General features: G+C 37.4%; 1 protein-coding gene across 3 annotated transcripts in view; it reads right to left on the reverse strand.

Annotated features, from left to right (window-relative positions):
* Positions 1–23,093, reverse strand: part of kcnq5a (potassium voltage-gated channel, KQT-like subfamily, member 5a) — a 581,699-nt gene that overhangs the window by 34,375 nt on the left and 524,231 nt on the right. For all 3 annotated transcript variants that reach the window (XM_039739028.1, XM_039739027.1, XM_039739029.1), the window contains one exon: positions 11,254–11,471. In XM_039739028.1, the coding sequence (XP_039594962.1) occupies positions 11,254–11,471 (218 nt within the window). The remainder of the gene's footprint in view (positions 1–11,253; positions 11,472–23,093) is intronic.

The raw sequence follows: 23,093 nt of genomic DNA on the forward strand, positions 1-23,093 counted from the left end.
TGTGAAGAGCTTTATAATCAGAGGGTAAAAGGTATCCCAGTGGTCCTGTATCATTTGTCAGAATGGAGGAGGGTGAATACTGACTGGATGAAGTGCCATTTGTCTTTTTAGGGCAATATGTATTGTATATATTTTGAACAGAAGGCTGTTGTCTGCCAGTAATATTCTGTGCAGTCTTCTCCACCTTGTGCAGAGATTTTTAATTCGAAACTGAGCAGGTGCCATGTCAGGATGTGATAAAGCCTGTCAGGACTCTACTATGCACTTGTAAAAGTTGGTGAATGTAGATGGAGGTTTCTAGACTTCTAGAGACTTCTTGATGATAGAGGGTACAGTGTCTACATCAGGACATCAGTGAAGGCAACCCCAAGAAATATAAAGCTAATGGCTCTCTCCATGGAATCCCTTCTATTACACGTGCAAATTTGGTCACCTGTGACCAGCTCCTTGGTTTTGCTGACATTAAAGGAGAGATTGATGTCCTATTCTAACTGTGTTACAAGTCAATCCTATTTTCATGTCCTAATTGTTAGCAATCAGGTCTATGAAGCTGATCTCATCAGCAAATTCAATGGATTTGGAGCTGGCTCTGGTAACACAGTCATAGATGAACAAAGAGTAGAGAAGGGAGCTTGGCACACTACCCTGTGGAGAGTCTGTGTTGAGGGTCAGCATGAAGGAAATGATGCTGATTGGAGCCTGGAAAAAAAATCAGGGGCAAAGTAAAACTACCCCTAGTAGAAACCTAAGTTTATTTATCTTTGAATCCTTTGTTTTTTCTTTTTTTTGAGGTTGTTCCTTTATTAGCACAAAGTTTGGACAGCTGTGATGTAGTACATTGCACAGAGCACCACTAGCAACACAAAATGTCATAGCAACAAATTAGCGATGCCCAATAAAAAACAGAAAAGCAAATGAAAAAACAAAATGGTAAAGATAAGCAAAGTGTTATCATTTAAATCCTGAAACCTGGAACATGATGTTGCCATGATAGACCCCTATCCCCAACCATTATGAATTTGATTAAGCAGGTTTAATTATGTTATTTTATTTTCTTAATTTTTGACAGTTCAATTAACCTGCCTATATTGGACCCATTTAAAACTTTCGTTGTGCTTATTGATTAAATCACTGCTAAAACACCCTGGATGACCAGCTCACAGGAGTAAAAAACATATTGATGAGCAAAATAACAAAAGTAGATAATGATGGAGTGTGCACATATTTTACCCAAAAAAGCAGTTAGGAAGTGAGTAAGTGTCAAGTGCAGAAATGTGGAAATTTCCTTAGGAAGTCAAAACCAAAACACAGAGTAGTGGCTTCAGTGGGTACAAAACATCATGTAAAAGACAATGGAGCTCCTTAACTCATCTAAGACATAGCTAAGGTGTACTATAACTGTGCAATTGAAGAATTATTAAACCATAGCACATTTTTATTAAGATTAGCTCAATAGACTTATCTGATTTTATTTGTAAGTGTCCCCTTGAAACAGCGCTTCACTAAAAAGCAGAATAGGCCACTGAGATCATAATGGGTTTGCAAGAGTTCTTTAATTGCACAGTGTCTCTGTAGTATCATTTGGATGCACGTGCATGTTTGTTCATCCCTTAACCATATATGTCTACTGGGAAGCCACACTAGAGAAGACTAAAGTGTAATAAATCATTTGTGCAATATACCTTCAGTATATTCTGTAAATCTTCCATGTTCCTTTCTTTTAGGTGACAAGGTTTGATCCAAGACAAACTCAGAATTGGCAGACACTCTAATGGTCTTTACCATAATTACTGTGACAGAAAGATGTCGCCTGAGGATATCTAGCAGTGTAATAGTTTGGACAATCTAAAGGCTGGTGATATAAATGAATAATGTATGACTTGTGTTTAATTTGGCAGAACGCTCCAAGTTGAAAGGGAACAGACTGTCTACAAGATAGGAACATCTGACCCTTTAAATTTCAATCCTCCTAGGTTCACCAGTGTGTAGTCATCCTATTTTTAAAATATTGCAACATTTTAAAGGGACTGAGTAGAGAGAGAGGTATGCTGTGGGTTTTGGTGCAGCGTCTCATCTCAGAGTGAAGTGTGGCATTACATTATATGAGTTCTTTGTATGGGAGTGTAGTTATTATTGTCACATAACTGTAAAATTATCAGGGTGGTTAATATTTGTTAAACAAAACTGGTTTCAGATATGCTAAAATAAGAAACACAAAAAGCTGTTTATTAAGGGGGATTTTAACAATTTTTCAATACCATGTTCCAAAGAAGCAAAGCTATTTCAGTAATGTTGGGTGTTTTTATTTCCTTTTGTTATAATGTGCACTCCCTGTAATTAAAGAAGTAGCTCCTCACCTTTTTGTTTCATTTTTGTTAAGTGTTGCCTTCCAAAAGACTGTCTTAGAGGTAGAAAAGGGTGACAAATTATCGGACTAACAAACATTCAGATGGGAAAACCATGGGAATCCTACTCACATTTGTGATTTGATACCCAGCAGTTTTCACCTTTCACCAATTAGAAGATTATAACTAAAACTACCAGTAGCTTAAATGTAGTTTTAGGTGTTTCCTATTTATGTTTAGCTACGGCGGACTTTGTATTCCTTCTTTTGAAGAAATGTCTACCATAATAATAAGCTCTGATATGCAATAAGTTTTTCTCAAACCTCACCTCTCCAGTTAATGCTATCATTTTCCACTTGAGTATTGAAGCCTCCCTGTGAGCAGGCTCAGGTAACTGTCATGCTTGCTGAACAGACCTGGAAACCCAAATGGTTAATGAAGGTATGCTACTAATGCCTAGGAGACACCTTTGTTCAGGATGAGTTTGACTCTCACCAGAGGCCTGTGAGAGACCCAATCTTTTGAAGGCCAAATGAACGATTTTTGGATGGCCTTGAAAAAGTGCTGGCAAAGTATTCAATAATTTAAGAAGGGTAGGCAGGACATCGCCCAAGCTATCCTCAGCAAGGATTACTAAATGCGGACTACACTGGGAATATAGTTCAGGGGTGGAAAAAGCAGTTTGAGGAACTCCTAAGTGAAAAGGATGCAGTAGGACTTGGGAGGAGGAGGCAGTGCCAGGAACAATGATTGGGGTTGGGTCCATCTCTGTGGGTGAATTCGCTGTGGTGATTAAAAATCTCAGTAGTGGCAAGGAAAGCACTAGGTATTGTAAATTGTTTTGCCTATCACACCACTTCAATGGAATGTGAAAGATGGCATCTAGAGGGTGTCTAAAGTATTGGTTTTTATTTTGAAAATGAGAGCCAAAGGGATGTGTTGCAGTTACAAAGGGGGCACATTCATAAGTCTCTATGGAAAACCAATACTCTTCTTCATTCAATAACTGAACCACAGATTGAGAGCAAAGTTTGTGGATTCTGTTCTGGCTGTGAAACAACTCTTTGTCCATACATAGATAATTGATGGTTTAGGGAATTTCTCAATCCTTTCTACATGTACTTTGTGGATTGGAAAAGGCTTATGACCATGTATTTAAAACTATCCAGTTTGAGAACCTTGAGTTCCATCTCTGCTGCTTGCAGATAATATTGTAGACTGTAATCTGTACCATGCAATGGATTTGTTTAGAGCTGAGTGCAATGTAAACGGGAAGAGATTTGCCACCTCTGAATCCAAGGTCCTCTAATGGAAATGAGTGGCATTTACCCTGCAAATAAGGGATGAACAGCTGCACCAGCTGGTGAAATTTAAGTATCTTCTTCTCAAGGGAGTACTGAGGTCACCATGACATTGATCTACAAATCAATGTACCAGAAGCACATAGTGGAAAAGATACTGAATCACTGTGGTGAATATGTGGCAACGTCTTTGAATGAGGCTTTTAATTTGCAAGTCATTCTACATTCTACTAGTGACTCAAGGAATATGAGTGCAACACAAAGGCTCCAAAATGACATTTCTGTGCAGGCTAGTGGGCTCAGTATCGATAACAGGGTGAGGTGCTCCACAGAACAGTCATCTCAGAAAAGACCAACTGCTTTCCCAGATCTAGAGGAGAGGTAATCTGGATGTAGAAGTAGAATGACTCTAGGTATTTCCTGCAGGAGATGTTCCAGGCACAACCCACTGAAAGAAAACACAGGATATGCTGGATGGATCAGGTCTCAGCTGTCAATGAGCCATCTGGGAATTCACCATGGACAGAGAAGGAAGGAGTTGCCAAAATGGCCCTCAGTGGAATAAGTGGAATGAAACTGCAGAGAAGTGTGATTAAGGAAATTAAAAGGAGGAATCTTTGCTTAAAAAGGCCAATGTCCTTGCAATAAAGTACAGAAAAATTGTCTTCTGTTCTGTACAAGCTTTGCAAAAGCATGGCTAACATTATTGATGTATTAGCTGTATTTATTTTTTCTAAACACACCTAATAACCTCCTGCTCTTCTTTATTTATGTAGTCACACAGTATTCTCTGAGATGGACTGCAGCCAAGAAAATTAATACAGATTTTATGATTGAGGTTACTAGGTTTAATTTTTTTTTTCTTCTCAAACCCCTCCAAACAACTAAAGCACTGGAAGCATGACTCTACTATATTTTCCTGTATAGAATTTAATAACGGGCATATATGTTGTACAGGATCCAATAATCAACAAACAAACCACAGAAGCTGGTTAAACATTCAATAATGTAAATATACAGTACAGTATATTTTTAGGCAAAGCATTACAGCAGTAATGTGGGATCAAAGGATGCATGAACAGATATCAGAAACTGCTGTGGTGGAGACACCAGATAAAGATAGATGGTTGTGGAGTCTATCTACCTAATGGATGAAACTGAATGGTCAGATAAGAGTTGAGGAGATGATAAGCAATTCATGGTGCAGTTGTTAAAAAATGTCTCAAAAAGTTATATTTGGTAATCAAGCATTACCCAGCTTTTCTTCTACATTCTTCTATGAACCAAAACACAGTGTGTCAAGTGATTACACAAAATCATTAAAAAAAAATCATATCCTGTGGGATTATTTATTGTTCCTGAGAACTGCAACAATACAAATTTAAGAATCACTTATCCTAAATATCATAAGCATGTCACCTGTCTTAAAAAGGTAGCTACCACTCTAGATCACTGTTTAATTTGGCAGAAGGCTCCACGTTGAAAGGGAATAGACTGTCTACAAGATAGGAACATCTGACCCTTTAAATCTCTTCCTAAGTTTACCAGTGTGTAGTCATCCTAATTTTCAAATTTTGCAACATTTTATAGGAACTGAGTAAAGAAAGAGGTATGTTGTGAGTCGTGGTGCTGCGTCTCACCTCAGAGTGAGGGGTTGCATTACATTATATGAGTTCTAAGTGTGGGAGTGTAGTTATTAGTGCCACATAACTGTAACATTATCTGGGTGGTTAAACTTTTTAAAGAACACTTGCAATAAATATCATAAGCATGTCACCTGATCCAAAAGGTAGCTAACATTCTAAATCACTGTAAAGATCCTGAAAAAGCACTGTTACCACACTTCTCTGTCCTCGCTTCTGACAGTAAAACCATCTCTGCTTCCAGAAGACCATTTAGTAAAGACAGACTGTGAAAGAGTTGGAGGAAAAACTTAGTATTGTTTTCATTTAGTACATGGGAAGTATTTAGAGACTCCTCATTAGATCTGAAAGAATGTGCAAGTATCATAACCATAAGAAGATGTGTGGATGGTCATGTGCCTATAAAACCAATGATAAGCCGTAGAGCACCAGTGACTGAAATCTACTCAAGGTGCTGTATACCATCCTGGCACAACTAGATAATAAAAATGACAATTCCAGAGTACTATTTAGAGAATAAAGCTCACCATTTAACACTGCTATACCAAAAAAACGTATGCAACATACCCAGTGACTCAGTCTGACCGCTCCAATTAAATCAAACAGGCTTGATTTTGTCTTTAGTTGTAGGGGTGACTTTGTGTGTATAGCAGCTGACAACCAATTAATGCCCACCCAGAAGTATGATGCATGTAATGTACCGATGAGGAATAAGGAATGCGGGTGTTTTCAAAACTGCTTTGGACTTCACAAACAGAAGTGAAGGTTAGTCATGTCACTAGAGCATGTCAGCTTACAAGATCAACAACTATGGTCAGCAAATCTGACATACCACGTGACTAGAAGTCACATAAATTGATACCAGCTTTAGTCTTTCAAAATAGCGTTGTTTGTTTTTCTATAATTCCAAATGAACACAAACAAACTCCATAAATGCAATCAAGGCAAAGCATCTTTTAGATTTCCAACATAACCAAACAGTGGCATTTTAAGGAAAGTACCATTAACCTATTTTAAGGCCCCGTCCACACTAACACATTTTCATTTAAAAACGCAAACATTTGTCTATATTTTCATCTTTTGTTCACACTATCCAGGAGTCTTTAACCACTGAAAATGAATACTTTTAAAAACACTCTATAAAGCCGTAGATTTCTGAAAATGATGATGGAGCAGTGTTTCAGTGCAAATGGCTGACAACAAATTTTTTTATAAACACCTACCCCATCATGCTCTGGTTGGTTCGTGCTTATTAGATGGCCCTTCCCCGACTGGACCCTGCTCATTACAACAGCACATTGCCTGATTGGCCACCCTGCATTCATGGAAGAAAGACATACTCCGACATTGTAGGCAGAGAAGTGTTGCTTTGCCTGGTGCTAGTGAGGTGCTTACCTGTATGGATCTAATTTGAGTTTGCACAGTTTGAATGCTGCATTCATGCGCAAAAGGCAAATAATTTACAGGTCACTACAGTTTTGTGATAAATCGCATTACTATTCAGCAAGGAAGGGTCTTTCTGCAGCAAAATTTATACCAAGACACTTAATGAAGTGGACAGGCGTGGAATGTAGCCGAGCTCACAAATGTACAAGACAAGGACGTGAAAGCATAACCCAGTAAATCTAAGATATAGATATGTGTGAATACACATTTATTTATTTATTTATTTATTTATTTATTTATTTTCTCTGATGAATTAGTTTTCTGACTGTGATCAGCACATTAATGTGATATCGCGGCAATTCGCTAAAGCTCATTAAAAGATTTATTTCTTTATCTATACTGCACTGGGAGTTCTGAAATCACACAAAAGTACAAGGAAACTTTCACACGGTCCTAAGTTTTTTACTACGCAGTCCCGTCAAAGACTTTTCCGCCGATGCACACATGCCCAGTGTGTTTTAGGCAATTTTAGTGAGGGCAGAGATACTTTTGTAAATGATGCAAAAATGGAGATTTTCTTTTGTTTGAAAATTCAATTTTCAGATGAAAATGTAGTAGTGTGGGTGGGATATAGCTTAAATTTTAAATGTCAAGAAAGTATCTGAAGACAAGGACTAGGGGGGTAATATTATCAAACATTCTTTTGAGTGAAAGACTCATTGCTTTGACTGATTATCAAGCAAGTAATCAATCGCTAATAATGAACAAGAGGGAAAGGCAGATCTGAAGAGTTTGACAACAAAGGTTTACAGTCACACTTCTCCAATATGTGTGGGGAAACTGGATTATCAACATACAGACAGGCATCAGAAAGAGTTTTTTAAATTTATACAACCAGTGGCAAGACTGGGAATGAAATAACAACAATAACCACTTAGCTGCCATAACAACAATATACAATATAACTAACGGAAACATGGGGAACGGAAAAGAATGGAATTCCCAAACAATAAGAGTATGAGATCATCATCATTTTTAATAGCAAATTTTAAATATTGTGTCATCTGTCATTTTAAAATGCACAGTTTAATTCAGCTAGTTGGTTTTCATTAAGTTCCTCTGATTAACTGCTGTTAGAATGTCAAATAAAAAGTAATTCACGTTAGAGATTTATTGACATTCTAAAATAACCTGAGGGCAGGAGTCAATTTCAAAGAATCATCAGCTGTTTAATTGCAGGAATGTCAATGCTTGCTGAGCACAAACTTGCTTTTTTTGGTGTCTATTCATTTAAGTGGAGGCTAGTGAGGGCTAAAAGAGCTTGACCAACTTCCGGCACGGGATCATATTCTTAAGGTTCAGTGTGTCTTAGTCATTTAAATGTAATAAAAACATACATCAAAACATTCTGGTTACTCTTGCCTTTACTGATATGGTAAATATTTGACATAATGGCATCCTGCCCAATGCCTGTTTTGCCTTGGCAGTGAATTTTGGCAGACAACCAATTACATTTATTCCACTGTTTTTATAATACCTTCTTGCTATCACAGCTATCTTCTTAGACACATTGGTCCTGAAAAGTTAAAAAACAAAACAGTCAAGGAGAATGCTTTCCTAGCTTGGCTACAATAGCAAATACTAATTTAGCAAGGTTTGTGAAAGGATTTCTATTGTTGACTAATTTATAATTCACTCCTGAGAATGACTTAGTTGTTATGACACCGAGACAAATCTCTGCAAACAAAAGACCAGTGAGACAGAACAGACCCTTCAAGTCTACCTTGATCTTCATCAATCTCATCTTAAGGTCATTTTTACATTTCTTTAAAAAGTGTATGTAGCCACTGGTGCTGGTAGCATACATGTTATTAACAGCTTGTATAGTAATTTCAAATGGTAAAGATTTAAACAGTAATGGAGAAAGCAGGACTTTTTTAGAATTAATGTTATGGGTAATCCTATGCCATATCCTCTTCATTTCTAAATGGAATGGCATTAGCTGGACACTAAAGGTGGTTTGATCAGGAGCCTTACTTTCTCTTAACTTTATTTTTAATGTTATCATGTTACTATTTGTATTTCCTAATTATGATTCATTGGCCACATTCCCTTAATGTCTGATGTATAATCTTTTCTCTTCATTTTGTAGTTCCTTAGTCTATATTTTATTAAATTCATTCTTGCTACAATTACATTATGGTCCAATATACACCACTCTTACTGATTTGTCAAAGTTAGTGGAAGATTTACTGGACTAAAAAACAAACATACTAACATTTTAAATGCCTTGTACAGTTGTGCCCTTGCCATGGTAGCTGTGGTCCCAGAAAATGTTCCCTTTAAAAGGAAGGACAAATCTCTAATTAAGTACATTTACTTCAAAACTAGTCCCTGTTTCTTACAAAAAGGGATTTGTAACAAATCATTTTATGTATCCTTTTGATGAATTGATGCATGAAATGAAAAGTAGGTAAATATTAGTCTATATGCAAAAATAAGTGAACCTTATATTTAATAAGCAGTGGTAAATACTATGGCAGCTAAGGCAGCAAATGGTTTCCATATTAACTAATCTGTGCTGTAAGGAATGAGATAGGTTTCATTACACGGGGCAATGTGTTTTTAGTCCTCCAATGGTTTTGTTGTTTAGCTCACTGAAACTTTACCTTCTTGTTTTTCACTGATGGTAGCTGAATACTGTTGGATGGTAGTCTGGCATACTATATCCATTACAAGGTACAAAAACTTGAACACTTTGGTATGTTTCCTTTGACACCACTATTGTACGAAATTGATAGCTTACTAACTTCTTCACCGTTTCCATCATCACTCTCTTTGTTCCACAGGACTTCTGTTGGCTGGAAGTTTTTAAGGGATGGTAAATTTTCAAGAGACAAGTGAGTGTTATGTATTCCATCACATCTGACATCTCCTGCCATGCTTTATTTGATAAGACTTAAACTTGAAATGTTGCCAATTTTCCTAATAAATTGCACATATAAAATTTGCTAGTTTTATCTTATATGTTGATTGGACATGCAGATAATCATTTCATTGTACAATACTTCTGCTACTACTGCCTGCTTTAAAAAATCTTGTCTGCAAATATGAGACTGTCACAAATCGGTTATTTACAGAGGAGGAGAAGCAGGTATACCTAATAAAGTGGCCACTCACTGAAAAGCCCAGAAAGAACTGAGTGCTTAGTAAGTCTTTCTTACAAGCAGTATTTAATTGTTTTTTTGTTTTCTCAATAGAAGGCCGATCAAGTGTGAGACAGGGACAGAACATTTAACAGTAACGTAATAGTTGGCTGGTCAAACATTCAGCTTTTCAGCTTCTTACTGTTGTTTTGCATGCATGCTGGTCAAAGTAAAACGCATCTACATCACTGAGCCAGAATGCAGTTTGTGAAAGTCCAGTGCTGCAGTATGTAACGACAGCTAGGTAAGAGAGCAATTTAGAAAAGTCAAAATTAGCATAAGGTGTTTCACAGTTCAAAAGAAATGTACTGATTTACATCATGAAGTACAAATACATAATACACAAGAATAGCTGTGTCAAATACTTGAAGTACTGAAATGTGTGCTTCACTTTAAATGTTTAAAGTGTACATATACTCAATTGTAAAAGAAATTTGTCTATTTGCAAACTCTGATAGAGGACTATAGATAGATAGATAGATAGATAGATAGATAGATAGATAGATAGATAGATAGATAGATAGATAGATAGATAGATAGATAGATAGATAGATAGATAGATAGATAGATAGATAGATAAACTTTTTTTGGCCTTTTAAAAAAGCAATTTAAATAAAAAAATAATAAATGGATTTGGCTCCAGCAGACCCCCGTGACCCTGTAGTTAGGATATAGTGGGTTGGATAATGGATGGATAGATAAATAGATATGTAAGTAAGTAAATGACTAAACATACACTCACACTTTGTTCTGAACACACACTGGAATGGCTATAAAGCAAGGAAATTCAAAAGAAAAAAAAGTCTGACTTGGCAGTTACAGTCACGGTGAGGCATTATGCAGACGTATTGCTGTTGGTATAAAGGGAATCAGGGAACTTTTTTCAGAATTAGGTGATTGATTGATTGACTGACTGACTGGTAGCCAAGCAGGCAGATAGATAGATAGATAGATAGATAGATAGATAGATAGATAGATAGATAGATAGATAGATAGATAGATATGAAAGGCACTATATAATAGATACTGTACATGAAAAGGCACTTGTGAACCTGAGGAGTCAGTGGATACAGCAAGGACAATTTCAAGTCCTTTTGTTCATTTTTGCTAGACAGCCATTTGTATATCATCATAAAGATTCCTACATAAAATATGGCATACAAATGTGTGTTTTATGGGTCTAATGGGAAAAAATAGAGGGGAACCCAAAAAGCTTGGTATCTTGCATATCTAGACATCAAGATGAGTCGAATGTATGTCATATATAGGTTTTTTTTTGTTACAAGTAGATAGGAGGTGCTAGACAAAAAGAAATAAATTGATTTTAAAGCATTAATAAGTAATTTTTATGAACACAAAAAAGGAAACTTACCATCAGTTGTGCTGCGAGACTGACTCTTCAACCTCAAGGATGGTCTAAACCGGGTTCTGTCATTAAAACTCCAGCTCTTTTGAACCTTGGCTGGGCTACCTTCAGCTGTGATGTCAGTGCTGGGCGACCGTCGATCTCCAAGTGACGTTTGCCTGTTCTTAATACTCTGGCCTCTAGGGCTTGCCATTCGCACTCGTTCTTTGAAACTTAACTTATTGCTACAAAGAAAAAAGAAAAAGAGGCCTCAATAAAACAGCTCATTAATATGGCATGCATCAATATCAGTGATTGCTTGGCTCTCACTCTGTTATACATTTCCAATTTAATTATGCCAACTGAGTTAAGGCAGGACAATATAAGGCTGGTTATTTTTTAATCAACAGTACAAATAAATATTTCACTTTTCAAACATCATGGTGTACTTCTAATAATTAGCTTATCTTTTTCTTTAGATTTTGTTATTCTCAGGTTATCACTATATATTAAATGTAAAGTCCATATACTTTAAAATGTACTGTATTGACCATTTTTAACTAATTAACTAATAATCATAGTAAGAAATACAATTCAGTTTAGCAAAGTGGGACTTCATGCAGTTTCTTCCATTCTATTCGCCTGAACCATGCACTTTTCACTACATGCAATATCACGCAAGCAATGCTCCCCCAGGCCCAAACCCAGCAACCAGGATGTCAGCCTAAGGCACATCACTTTGAGCAATAGATGCTGCAGAATTGCTCTGGCACAGCTCCACCTTAATTTCATAATATGGTAGCTGGTCACACAGCACAGCAATTAGACACAGTGAAAGTGTTCTCCAACCTACAGGGGGTCCCCACCACCTGGATCCTGGAGACACCTGAGTCCAGGCTAATCCACCTGGGTGCTTGTTTGCCTGCTTGAGCATTTCCTGTGTCTCCTTGGACTGGAACTGTAGCCCCCACAGAGACCTGGGCAAATGAGCCACATCTTTGAATACTGACATATGCTTAGAAAGACTTGAAATATATGGTAGAGAGCGACAAAAATTGCATCCCAGAATCCTAATCTGAAGGTTACAGTGGGGAGGTCCTGGTAGATGATAATTTACAATTGGGGTGAAAATGTGCAGGTAATATTATATGTCCAAAACAGAAGAAGAAAAAGAAACCACAGTAACAAAGTCAGCGCCCTGGGAAGTGCTGTAAAACAAAGGCATGACTGATTTTGATTTATATTGTGAGTGATTGTGGTAAATCTTGCTGCAAATAAATGCTTCTGCAACATTGTGCTATTAAATTGACCCATACAGCCTTAGACAATATCTGCCAGGGAAAGAAATCCTCAGTCTGACAAATAAATAAAGGAAGCCTCCTTAAAGTGTTTGAAAAGGTGAACTTCCAGCATGTTGTCAGTCCTTTAAACAAGCCAGCAAGAAGATGAATACAATGGGTCTCCTCTCTGTCACTCTCTGTCCCCCTCTCTGTGGAAAATACAAGATGCTAGCTAACAATCAGGTATTAGGTTTGAGTTGCAAATCAAGCAAATTGCATGCAGCAGACATGGAAAGGCAGCAAGCAAAAAGTGGTCACGAGAAAGAGAAAATGCTTTCGTAATCATCTTCTGCTTCTGTAGTATTGTATGGCAGTTATGGGCAGGATAAGGGTAATTCCCTTAGAGAAGCAGACATATAAACATCTTTATAGCACCATTATGTAACTTACTAAAGTAAAGTTAAAACTTTAACTGCTAATAGGCCCTAAAGACCGAAGAGTGACACAGCAAGATGCACTTCCACTGCTGACTCATTCAGTGACTCTACAAAAGAAATAAAACCTTTTTATGAGTTTGCATTTTGGGATATCCTGTACCTGTTCATGTAAGACATTGTGATCTGTTTTTCACCACAAATGGTAAAATATAAAATAAGGATATATACCATTGTCAGATCCACTTTTTCTAATTTAGGGTTGCAGGGATGCTGGAGTCTATACGTTCAGCATTAGGCACATGGTAGGAACCCGCCCCAGACAGACTGCCAGACTATCAAAGAAACTGGAAAACTTTCTTCATCTTTGATTCTGCCTTCTCCTGCTCAACCACATTTAAAATGTGTGGTGAAATTTACAAAACCGATAAATACAACAACACCTCTTTGAATGCAGCTGTAGTTGATATTCTTTGTTAAGAATCTTCCACTGCTTACACGCAAAACAAAAAAAAATGTTGCCAACTTTGCTGCAACATGTTTCCCCTGAACTTGAACCAATGACTTTCCACTGGCCAACCCAACCTCAGATCTGAAGAGAGTGACATAGCCTGCCTAACTCAAAGAAGCTTCCTGCATGCCGGGAAGCCATAAATACTAATGGATGTGGGGTCGTTGCAGCGCTTAAAGGACTGACTTGCTGCTTAACTCTCTCATAAGATTCCTTACCTTGAAATGTTTATCTCAACTCATTTGCTCTTACACGATTATTGAATCTGAGCTGGCATAGGGATAGCCATGCAGTGTTATACTGAATTTCTGTATTATGTTACATTGTCCCTGAGTTAACTCTTTCATTAATATTTAAATTAAGTCATATACTGAAAAACTGTATAGATGTTTGATGTTATGTTGGTACAGTTTGAGTTGAATCCAAGCATGCCTCTTGTAGTATAGTACTCCTTAAACTGGAGGGCCCCATGATTAAAAAAAAAAAAACTTTTTATTTTAAGCATATTATATCAGTACATTCAAAGCATGTGACAAATGTAGAATAGAATATACAAGTGTTTCAGATTGTAGAAAAGCATTACTAGTGGCCTAGTGATATCACTGCTATGTACCTTACCCCATCAGCGATGCAGTGAGCAAAATGGTCACTGAGTGCTCCCATTTCTATATGCTTTAAATGAAAATAAACCAATTAGCAGCTCACCAAGTAGACCAAGCCTAGCTCCAAGTGTGAGCAATAGAAATATCTAAAAAGCCCAAAATTATGAATGGTACTTACACTGAGACCTTTTTCATATCAATATTAGGATAGAAAAATATGATTTTCTTCATACATTTAAAATATTTGTGTTTCATTTTGAAATGCTTTAAATCACTGTTAATTTTAACAGCATAAAAATAAAGGCATTTCTACTTAATAATAAACGACTTAATATTTATGTATGGCTGCATGGCAGCTACCCAGTACACAGATTTACTGGTTATGCCAAACCAATAGTGGAGAGATTCTGCATGAGAGGAACTGAAAGAAAGGAACACAAGGCTGGGAAAGTGTCTCTTTTTCCTCATTGTCACTAAGATGTTTGGCCTTGGCTGTTGTAGCTTACAGCTTAGTGTTTACTGGTCTGTTCTGCATCCTGGCTCATATAACAATGTGAGTGATGCTACTATATATAAAATAAGTTCACATGTGATTTGCACCATTAAAGTCAATTGAAACAAGTTTTTAAAGATATATCTGAGTTCAAATAATAAAGCACCCCAGAACTCTAAAAAAATATTTAAAATGAAGTTAAAATGGCAAGAAAAGCATCTTTTTATTTCAACATCTTTTACATATAGCATACTACATAGAAATAAAATTCTAAATAATTTTGTTAACTGACAGTATCATCAAAAAAGCAGCTTGCTAAATCATGTTTAATGTCCCATGTGGACTCAAGGATCACTTAGCACCATATAAAACTGAAGGCTTACACTATATGTTGCATCACAATGATCTTGCTGTGATTTTCCTCGGTCAATAGCAATAAAAAAATAAATGTATGCAGGTAAAATTAGCCTGTTGCATTTCCGAAAAGAAAAAACAAATCAGTTCACTGGCTCTAGGGATGGCATATGTAACATTTCCGTACCTGTTTAATCCAATTTGGGGTCTGTGGGCAGCAGTGTCTATCACAGCAGCACTGGGCACAGTGCAGCTTGAATTGGTCACCTTTCCACATGTAGACGCGTGTGGACAATTTAGAGTTACCCTAACATGAACGACATTGAGATGTGTGAAGGGAACTGGAGTCTGTGAATAATACATATTCAGTATAAGTTACATTGGCACTAAAGATCATTGTATGTACAGACAGACACACAGGATGACGGATACATGGTGATAACTTAAAGCTGTTTTTTCAAGAATACCTTCACTTGCACACAGAAAGATGGATCTCGTCACCTCCATCTCCATCTTAGTGCCCCTCTTCACCTTATCATCCTCTGCCTTTCTCTCCACATGCCCAAACCACAGTAGTCTGTTGCCTGTCCTAAATCAGCATTCATTATTAACATAACATTTGTATGTTATGGTGTTACTGGATTCAGGACCTGAATCTTGTCTTACACACTTCTGCTTCAATAACCTCCAGATGATAAAATAATAAACAAAAATGAAACGTGTAACTGACAGGCTCACATTGGCAGAATTAATTGCAAGGCAGCGGCACATGAATTGCACTTTACAAAAATAAGTAGACAAAAACAATTGAAAAAAATGAGAAGGCATGTAACATGCAATAAATCAAAGAAACATATGCCGAATTGTGCTGAAGTAAGCAGTGACAGCAGTGCATTCTCACTGATGTATGTTATAAGATATGTGAAATAAAAGGTAACAAAGATGATGAAGAAAAGCCGAACTATGCAAGGCTGTATCGGTTGCAGAACTAGAAAAATGTAAGGCAGCATTGTTCCATATGTGCAATGGAATTAACAACTCTGACTGTTTAAAATATCACATAATTTAAACACAGAATTACTAGAAAGTAGGAGGCACAAACAAAACAAATTCAACTGCAGAAACACATAGCAAAGAATATCATGAAATGATCAGGAAAACATCAGTTGCAGTGTTGGCATGAACAGGTAGCATTTCAGATGAGTTGTGTATTCAAGGTGACAGAGCTCACACACATGCCTCATAGTAGACGTGATCTCAAAACATCACAGTGATACTTGCAGGTAGACAACTGTCAGTAGAGACCACTGACTAACTACAAATAACGATTATTAAAAGTAAATGAACCACTGCCATGTCGGGTGTTTATATTATGTTGATTGCTGAATTCGCTGAAAGACAGATGACCTTTGATGATTTCTGAAATGCAGGGTACATTGTAACATTCTGAACAGGATGATATGTCATATTTAGCTAAAATATGATTTCAGTACATCATGGGGCCCTTGTTTAATGATCTTTCTACACCAACAATTTAAAAAAAATGAGTTTGCCACTTACTGTGTTTTGCAATTAAACTCTTTAGCTGTAAGTAACAACACCATTTTTTATGCTTCCTGAGTATCAGATTGGTGTCATGGGTGCTGCATGATAGAAAACATGGATGGAGGCCTATTGAGCTAAAGTCGAATGTTCATGTAGTCCAGGAAGTTACTGTCACTCTTTAGTTAAGGAGGTTATGTCATTGTATGTCTGCTTGTCATATCCGCTGCTTAATGCTCCACCAAGTAAATGTCACTGTCCACAGAAGGCATCTTTCTTCACACACTACTGTAAGGGCCAGTTTATACTTCACGCGCAGAACGGTTACTACAAGCATCATGGCTGCCACACATTCCCAGCATTCATTTGACACATCCTCTGAGCATGTTCTCAGAAATCAATGCAACACGTGCGCGAGTTGCAGAACCAGCAAAAACTCGGGGAGTGCAGTGTGTTCAAGTTGGAACATGACGTCTAAGACCCTGTTTACCATCAAGATGTGACAGCAAGCTGCTTTGCAGAACCTACAGAACCCATGTGTGTGCTTCAGTGTTTAATGAATGGTTCGATGTGGTGAAGCAAAATGCTGACATACTATTTAATTTGTGGTTCTTTTATATTCAAGCACATATCGTAATGATACAATAAATTTTAAAGGTCTCACATACTATCTTTTGTGCTGTCTTTTTTGTTTAGGGACACAGTGAAAATGTCTATTTTGTGATTAAAGTGGCTATTTCGGCTTTAATCTCAAAATTTCCACTTTAATATCGTAGTTTATTTTGTCATTAAAGTAGAATGTCATAAACGTCAGTTGTTAATTGCTACGTGCTTCTGGGGCTTCCTCCTAAACTGACAGCAGCCTCAAGCATCAATTACCACACAGAACACATTAAATGTATGATATTCCAGCTCTCTGCACATTTAGAATCCTTAGAATTATGCTTGATATCACTTTCACAATGAAATGCATTAAAGTATGTATATTACATTTTACAGATAAGTTATTAACTTCATGTAAATGAATACTGTTAATAATTACACATTTGGGGCAGCAGGGTGGCAGAGCAGTAGTGCTGTAGCCTCGCAGGTAGTCACGTCCCTGCTGTTCCCTGCCTGGAGTTTGCATGTTTTCCTGGTAGGTTTCCACAATGTGCTCCGGTTTCCTTCCAAAGACATGCAGGTTTGGGGATTTGGTGATGTCAGTGTATGTGTGTATTCACCTTGCGATGAACTGATACCCCATCCAGGGATTGTTTCTGCCTCATGCCTGATGCATGCTGGAATGGGCGTACCCCTGGATTGATGGATGTAATCATTAAACACCCTTCCTTTTCAGAGATAATGTGGCAAGGTATCCTCAGAATTTAATGAATGTGTCAGGCAGTTCACAACACTTGGAAGCCGAACGTTTTCTCACCATGATGATACCTCACACTGCCACCTGGTGGAACCTTCCAGTAAGTTATGCCCACAAGTATAAACAGTAGCAGAAGCGTTCGCAGGAGCACGCATTGAAGTATAAACCCGGCCTAACAAGAGCCATACTTCTCACCATCAAAAAGCTTGCTATAGAAGGCCAGGCTTGGTCTTTGAGAGGTATGTTGATAATTCTGTCACACAGGGAGAAGACAATTTCTCAGATGTACTACATACATGATTATTGTCCTGCAGTAAATCAAAAATTGTTTAAATACCATGGGTGTAATTAAATTCATACACACATTAATCCATTTATCCTTCCAGAACTCAAGGCAAGGCAGAAGCCAACCACCCTGGATGGAATGCCAGTCCATTGCAGGACATATTGACACATAAACTCATACTCAGTCTTATATGGCAAATGAACAATTAACCTTACCAATGTGTCTTCTGAATGTGAGAATTTGTGCACTGCAGACATAGGCAAAAACAGGCAAAACCTAGAGCTTTGAGACAGCAGTGTGTACTACTGTGCCTAGCAAGGTGTATTTAAGCTATATTTAATGACTATAATAAGTGGTCTTTTAAAAATTTGTGAATATTAATGTACTGTAAAAATTGGTGGGAATGCAAATCATTTGTGGAGTTGTAATAATAAAGTGTGTTAAATGCACTTAATTAATGGCATTGTGCCATTTCAGTTGTTAATTAAATTAATTATGCATGATTTATTTATAAGTGCATTGTAAACTATTAAAAAATTGCCATTCCTTAACCTATTGGAAATGTTACATATTTAGAAGACCAAAAAACTTAATGGCACATCAAAAACAGTAAAATATAAAAAGCTGAAGCTCTCCAAATAATGTGGTGTATCTTTAAAAACCAGAGCTATCAAAGACTGCTGTAATTGAACATAGTGTTTGATATACAGTATAAACCTTAGATTATAAAGAAGTCTGCATGCTCACTATCAGAGATGCAGCTTCTAATACATTAAATTAATATCCCAAATGTTCCTCCAAATTTGTTTTCTGTACAAAACTCTAATCAAACCCCTTCAGAAAACATATGGCACTGTTAACACAGACTGCTCTCCAGAGCCCTGTATTCTATGACAAGTGTGTGGCTTCTTGGCATTTGCAGTACATGACGCCATGAGGCCCAACTGAGGCACATCCCACCTCTCTCGGCATGCAATCCTGAAGCTCTCAGCTAATGAACTGAATCCAGTCAGGCTCTCTGGAGATTTACTGCTACAGAAATAACAACGTAGAAACTAACATATATTAGACACATTTGGGCAACACATTGAAACTGACATGACTGAATTAATATAAATTTCCAAACAAATTAGTACTCTATAAGTACACATTGACCTCATCAGGATGAAAACAGCAGTTATAGGATGTAGAAGCTTTCCGGGAGTCGACAAACCACAACCTTGCAAGAGCAGATCTCAAAGTCAGACTGTCAATCAGCACATAAAAAGGTGAGAAGAGAAAAATTAAAAGTAGAAGCATTAAATGATGAATAGATAAGAATACACTTTCAAGAAAGAATTGATGAGATAGTTAAGCCACCATGAAATCAAAAAATACAAAACATGAATGGCTTGAAAACATAAATGAAATGCTAATGGAAGAAGCAAAAGAAGTGATTAGTGTCATGAGACAGACAGTGAAACTGTGGATTAGTCAACAAATGCTATCACTCACAGACAGAAAAAACAGCTCAAGAAAACAAGGAATAAGAAACCTGAATATAATAACCTAGCTAAAGAAGTTTAAAACTTTGTGACATGTCTGTGAAAACTGGTTAAACAAATGCTATGATAAGATCAAAAAAGACATGAAGAAAAGTCATCTAAGATCAGCATTCACCACAATAAGGACCAACACTCAAGAGATAAAAGATATCAAGCTAAATGTTATAAAAGATAAAAATGGAACAACCACCAAGAAGCATCGAGAAAAATACTGTAGGGAGTTTATGAAGGTTGAAAACTATAATGAAACCCTAGCAGTAAATTAGAACATTAGAACAATCAAGATGAGAACAGGCCATTCAGCCCAACATAGCTCGGCAGTCCAATACACTTAATTTTTCTAAAGAAGATCAAGTCTAGTTTTGAAAGTTCCTAAAGTCTTATTGTCTATCACACTACTTGGTAGCTTATTCCATGTGTCTATGGTTCTCTGTGTAAAGAAAAACTTCCTAATGTTTGTGCAAAATTTACCCTTAACAAGTTACCAACTGTGTCCCTGTGTTCTTGATGAACTCATTTTAAAATAACAGTCTCAAGCCACTGGACTAATTCCCTTCATAATTTTAAACACTTCAGTCATGTCATCTCTTATTCTTCTTTAGCTTAAACTGAAAAGGCTCAGCTTTTTTAATCTTTATTCATAATTCATCCCCTGTAGCCCTGGAATCAGCCTACTCACTCTTCTATGGACATTTTCTAATTCTGCTTTGTCGTTTTTGTAGCCTGGAGGCCAAAACTGCACACAATACTTCAGATGAGGCCTCACCAGTGCATTATAAAGCTTGAAATAAGGAGACTTCTACCAGTGGAAACTTTTGCAAAGGACATAGCACACATGGAAGTCAAGAGTGTCTTGAATACACTAAAGAAGAACAAGAGCTCTGGATTGGACAACATTCCTGGAGAGCTGCTCAAATACGGTGAGGAATCAGTAATCAGCTTGATGTGGAGGCTTTGCACGTCACTTTGGGAAACATAAGAAGTGCCAACAAACTGGACTTGAAGCCTACTATTTTTAATATTGAAAAAAGGGGATCCTAAGGAATGCACCAACTTTTGCACAGACTTGCACATTAGTCACCCAAGCAAGGTACTGTTAAGAATAATATTGGTTCAAATAAACTCTATGATAGAGAAGTACATTAAAGACAAATGAGCAAGATTTTGAGAAAGAAGATCAAAAGAGCAGAACAAACCTTTACCTCGAGCTGCTTGCTGAAAACCTGATGGAGCATAACTGAACAATATCCAATTGCTTTGTAGATTTAAGAAAGGCTTTCAACAGCATTCCACATGGCTGTCTTTGGAAAGTGTTCAATTTGTAGAAAATGGCCGAAAACATTATCATGATAACAAAGAACAAATATGGTAAGGCCGAATCAGTAGTCCAAGTGAATGGGGAACTTGTAGATTTCTTCCAAACAAATGTTTGATATAGGCATGGTTACATGTTCTCACTGAGACTTATTTTTGTTCTACCTTGAACTCTTAATGGCAGAAGTATTGAATGGTTTCACAAGAGGTGTTGAAGTGAGCCACAAACTCTGGAATAACCTTAAATCTGCTGACAACGTTAATCTCATAGATAATGTAGTGTAAAGACTTCAACTACTAGTCTATTGCATAAATGATAGCAGCAGAAAACACAGGATGAATATCAATACAAAGAAAACTGAAACAATGGTATCCTGCAAGAAAGAAGAAGAAGAAGGCACAGCAAGCATACATTTAAAGGGAAACACTCGCAACAATGTATCAAACTTCATAAATTTATTGGGATTGCATTATCGAGATAAAAAATAGGCTCACACACTAGCACTGAATATACCAAACCAAAGAAGCTATGGAAGAATAAATGAACAAGCATTCATAAAAAGAAATGGATTATGTGTACATGTGTAATGTCAACATTGCTTTATGGAGTGGAAACATGGACACATTTAAAGAAAGTGATAAAACTAGATGGAGAGTGTTAGAAATGAAATGCTATCGATGGATGTTAGGGATAAGATGGCAAGACCACATAATGACAAAGTAAAAGGTGAAGTCAAACTTAGACATAGTACAATGAAATTCAGTGTAAGTAAATATGATGTAATACATGTAGGAAATAAAAATGTGATATCTGAATATACAATTGGATTCCTGAAACCTGAAAGTACCCCTTATGAGAAGGACTTAGAGGTCATAGTGGATTCTTCACTATCAAAATCCAGACAATGTACAGAAGCCATTAAGAAAGGTAACAGAATGCAGAGTACAAGTCCAAGGAGGTTATGCTTAAGTTTTTTTTGTTCTACCTTGAACTCTTAATGGCAGAACTAGTATATATAACTATATAATAAACAAGTGAGGCCTTACCTGGAGTACTGTGTTTGGATTTGGTTTCCATATTACAAAAATGACAGAGAAGCACTAGAGAAAGTCCAGACAAGAGCAATAGGCTATTTCTAGGACTGAGGGGTATGAGCTATGAGATAAGATTAAATGAATTGAACCTTTTCATCTTAAGCAAACAGAGATGAAGTGGTGAAATGATTGAAGTTTTTAAAATTATGAAAGAAATTAGCACAGTGGATTTTCTTTCATACAAACCATATAATCATAACCATATAATCATAAACACATGGAATAAATTACCAAGTAGAATGGTATTGAGTAGGACTCTAGGATCCTTCAAAACTTAAATTGATGTTATTTTAGAGAAATTAAATATAAGATAAGATTGTTGAGTTGTTATGAGCTGAATAGCCTTTGTCAGAGGTGCCAGGGGCGACGACCCGGCTGGGACGCCATAAAGGACCGGAAGAGGGCGTGCGCCCGCCTTGGATCACGTGGGGGCCGCCACCCTGGTTGCTTTGGGTGCCATGGGTTGACGGCATGGAAGCCCAACCCTGTAGGGGCCCGTGGTCACCGCCAGGGGGTGCCCTAATGCCTTGGGAACCCTGGACCTCAGTACTTCCGCCACACCAGGAAGTGCTGGGGGGAAGAGTAGCAGGGACACCTAGAATGCTTCTGGGAGTACAACTGGCACTTCCGCCACACAGGGGCGTGTCGACGGGTGATTGCCGGGGAGCACCTGGAGCATATCTGGGTGAGGATAAAAGGGGCTGCCTCCCTTCATTCGAGGCTGGAGTCGGGTGGAAGAAGGACTAAGCAGAGGAGAGTGGAGGCGGCCTGAAGAGTGAAGGCATTGTGTGCTGGCCAGGACTTTGGGGGACTTGGGGTTTGTGTGCACTTGGACTTTGTAAATAATAGTTGTAAAAAAAACGTGTGGTGAGTGAAAAACAACATGTCTGCCTGTCTGTGTCTGGGTCCCGTTCACACCTGTTTTTCTCAAAAGTTTTCTAATGTTCTAACGGAAATTACCTAATTAGGTAAAATGATTTAACATAAATTACCACAAAAATTTAAAAATCCTTATTTCTCCAGGCTTTCAGCTCTCCCAAACTCAAGTGACA

The sequence above is a fragment of the Polypterus senegalus genome, chromosome 16 (genome assembly GCF_016835505.1).
Source record: "Polypterus senegalus isolate Bchr_013 chromosome 16, ASM1683550v1, whole genome shotgun sequence".
In the NCBI taxonomy this organism is placed as follows: domain Eukaryota; kingdom Metazoa; phylum Chordata; class Cladistia; order Polypteriformes; family Polypteridae; genus Polypterus; species Polypterus senegalus.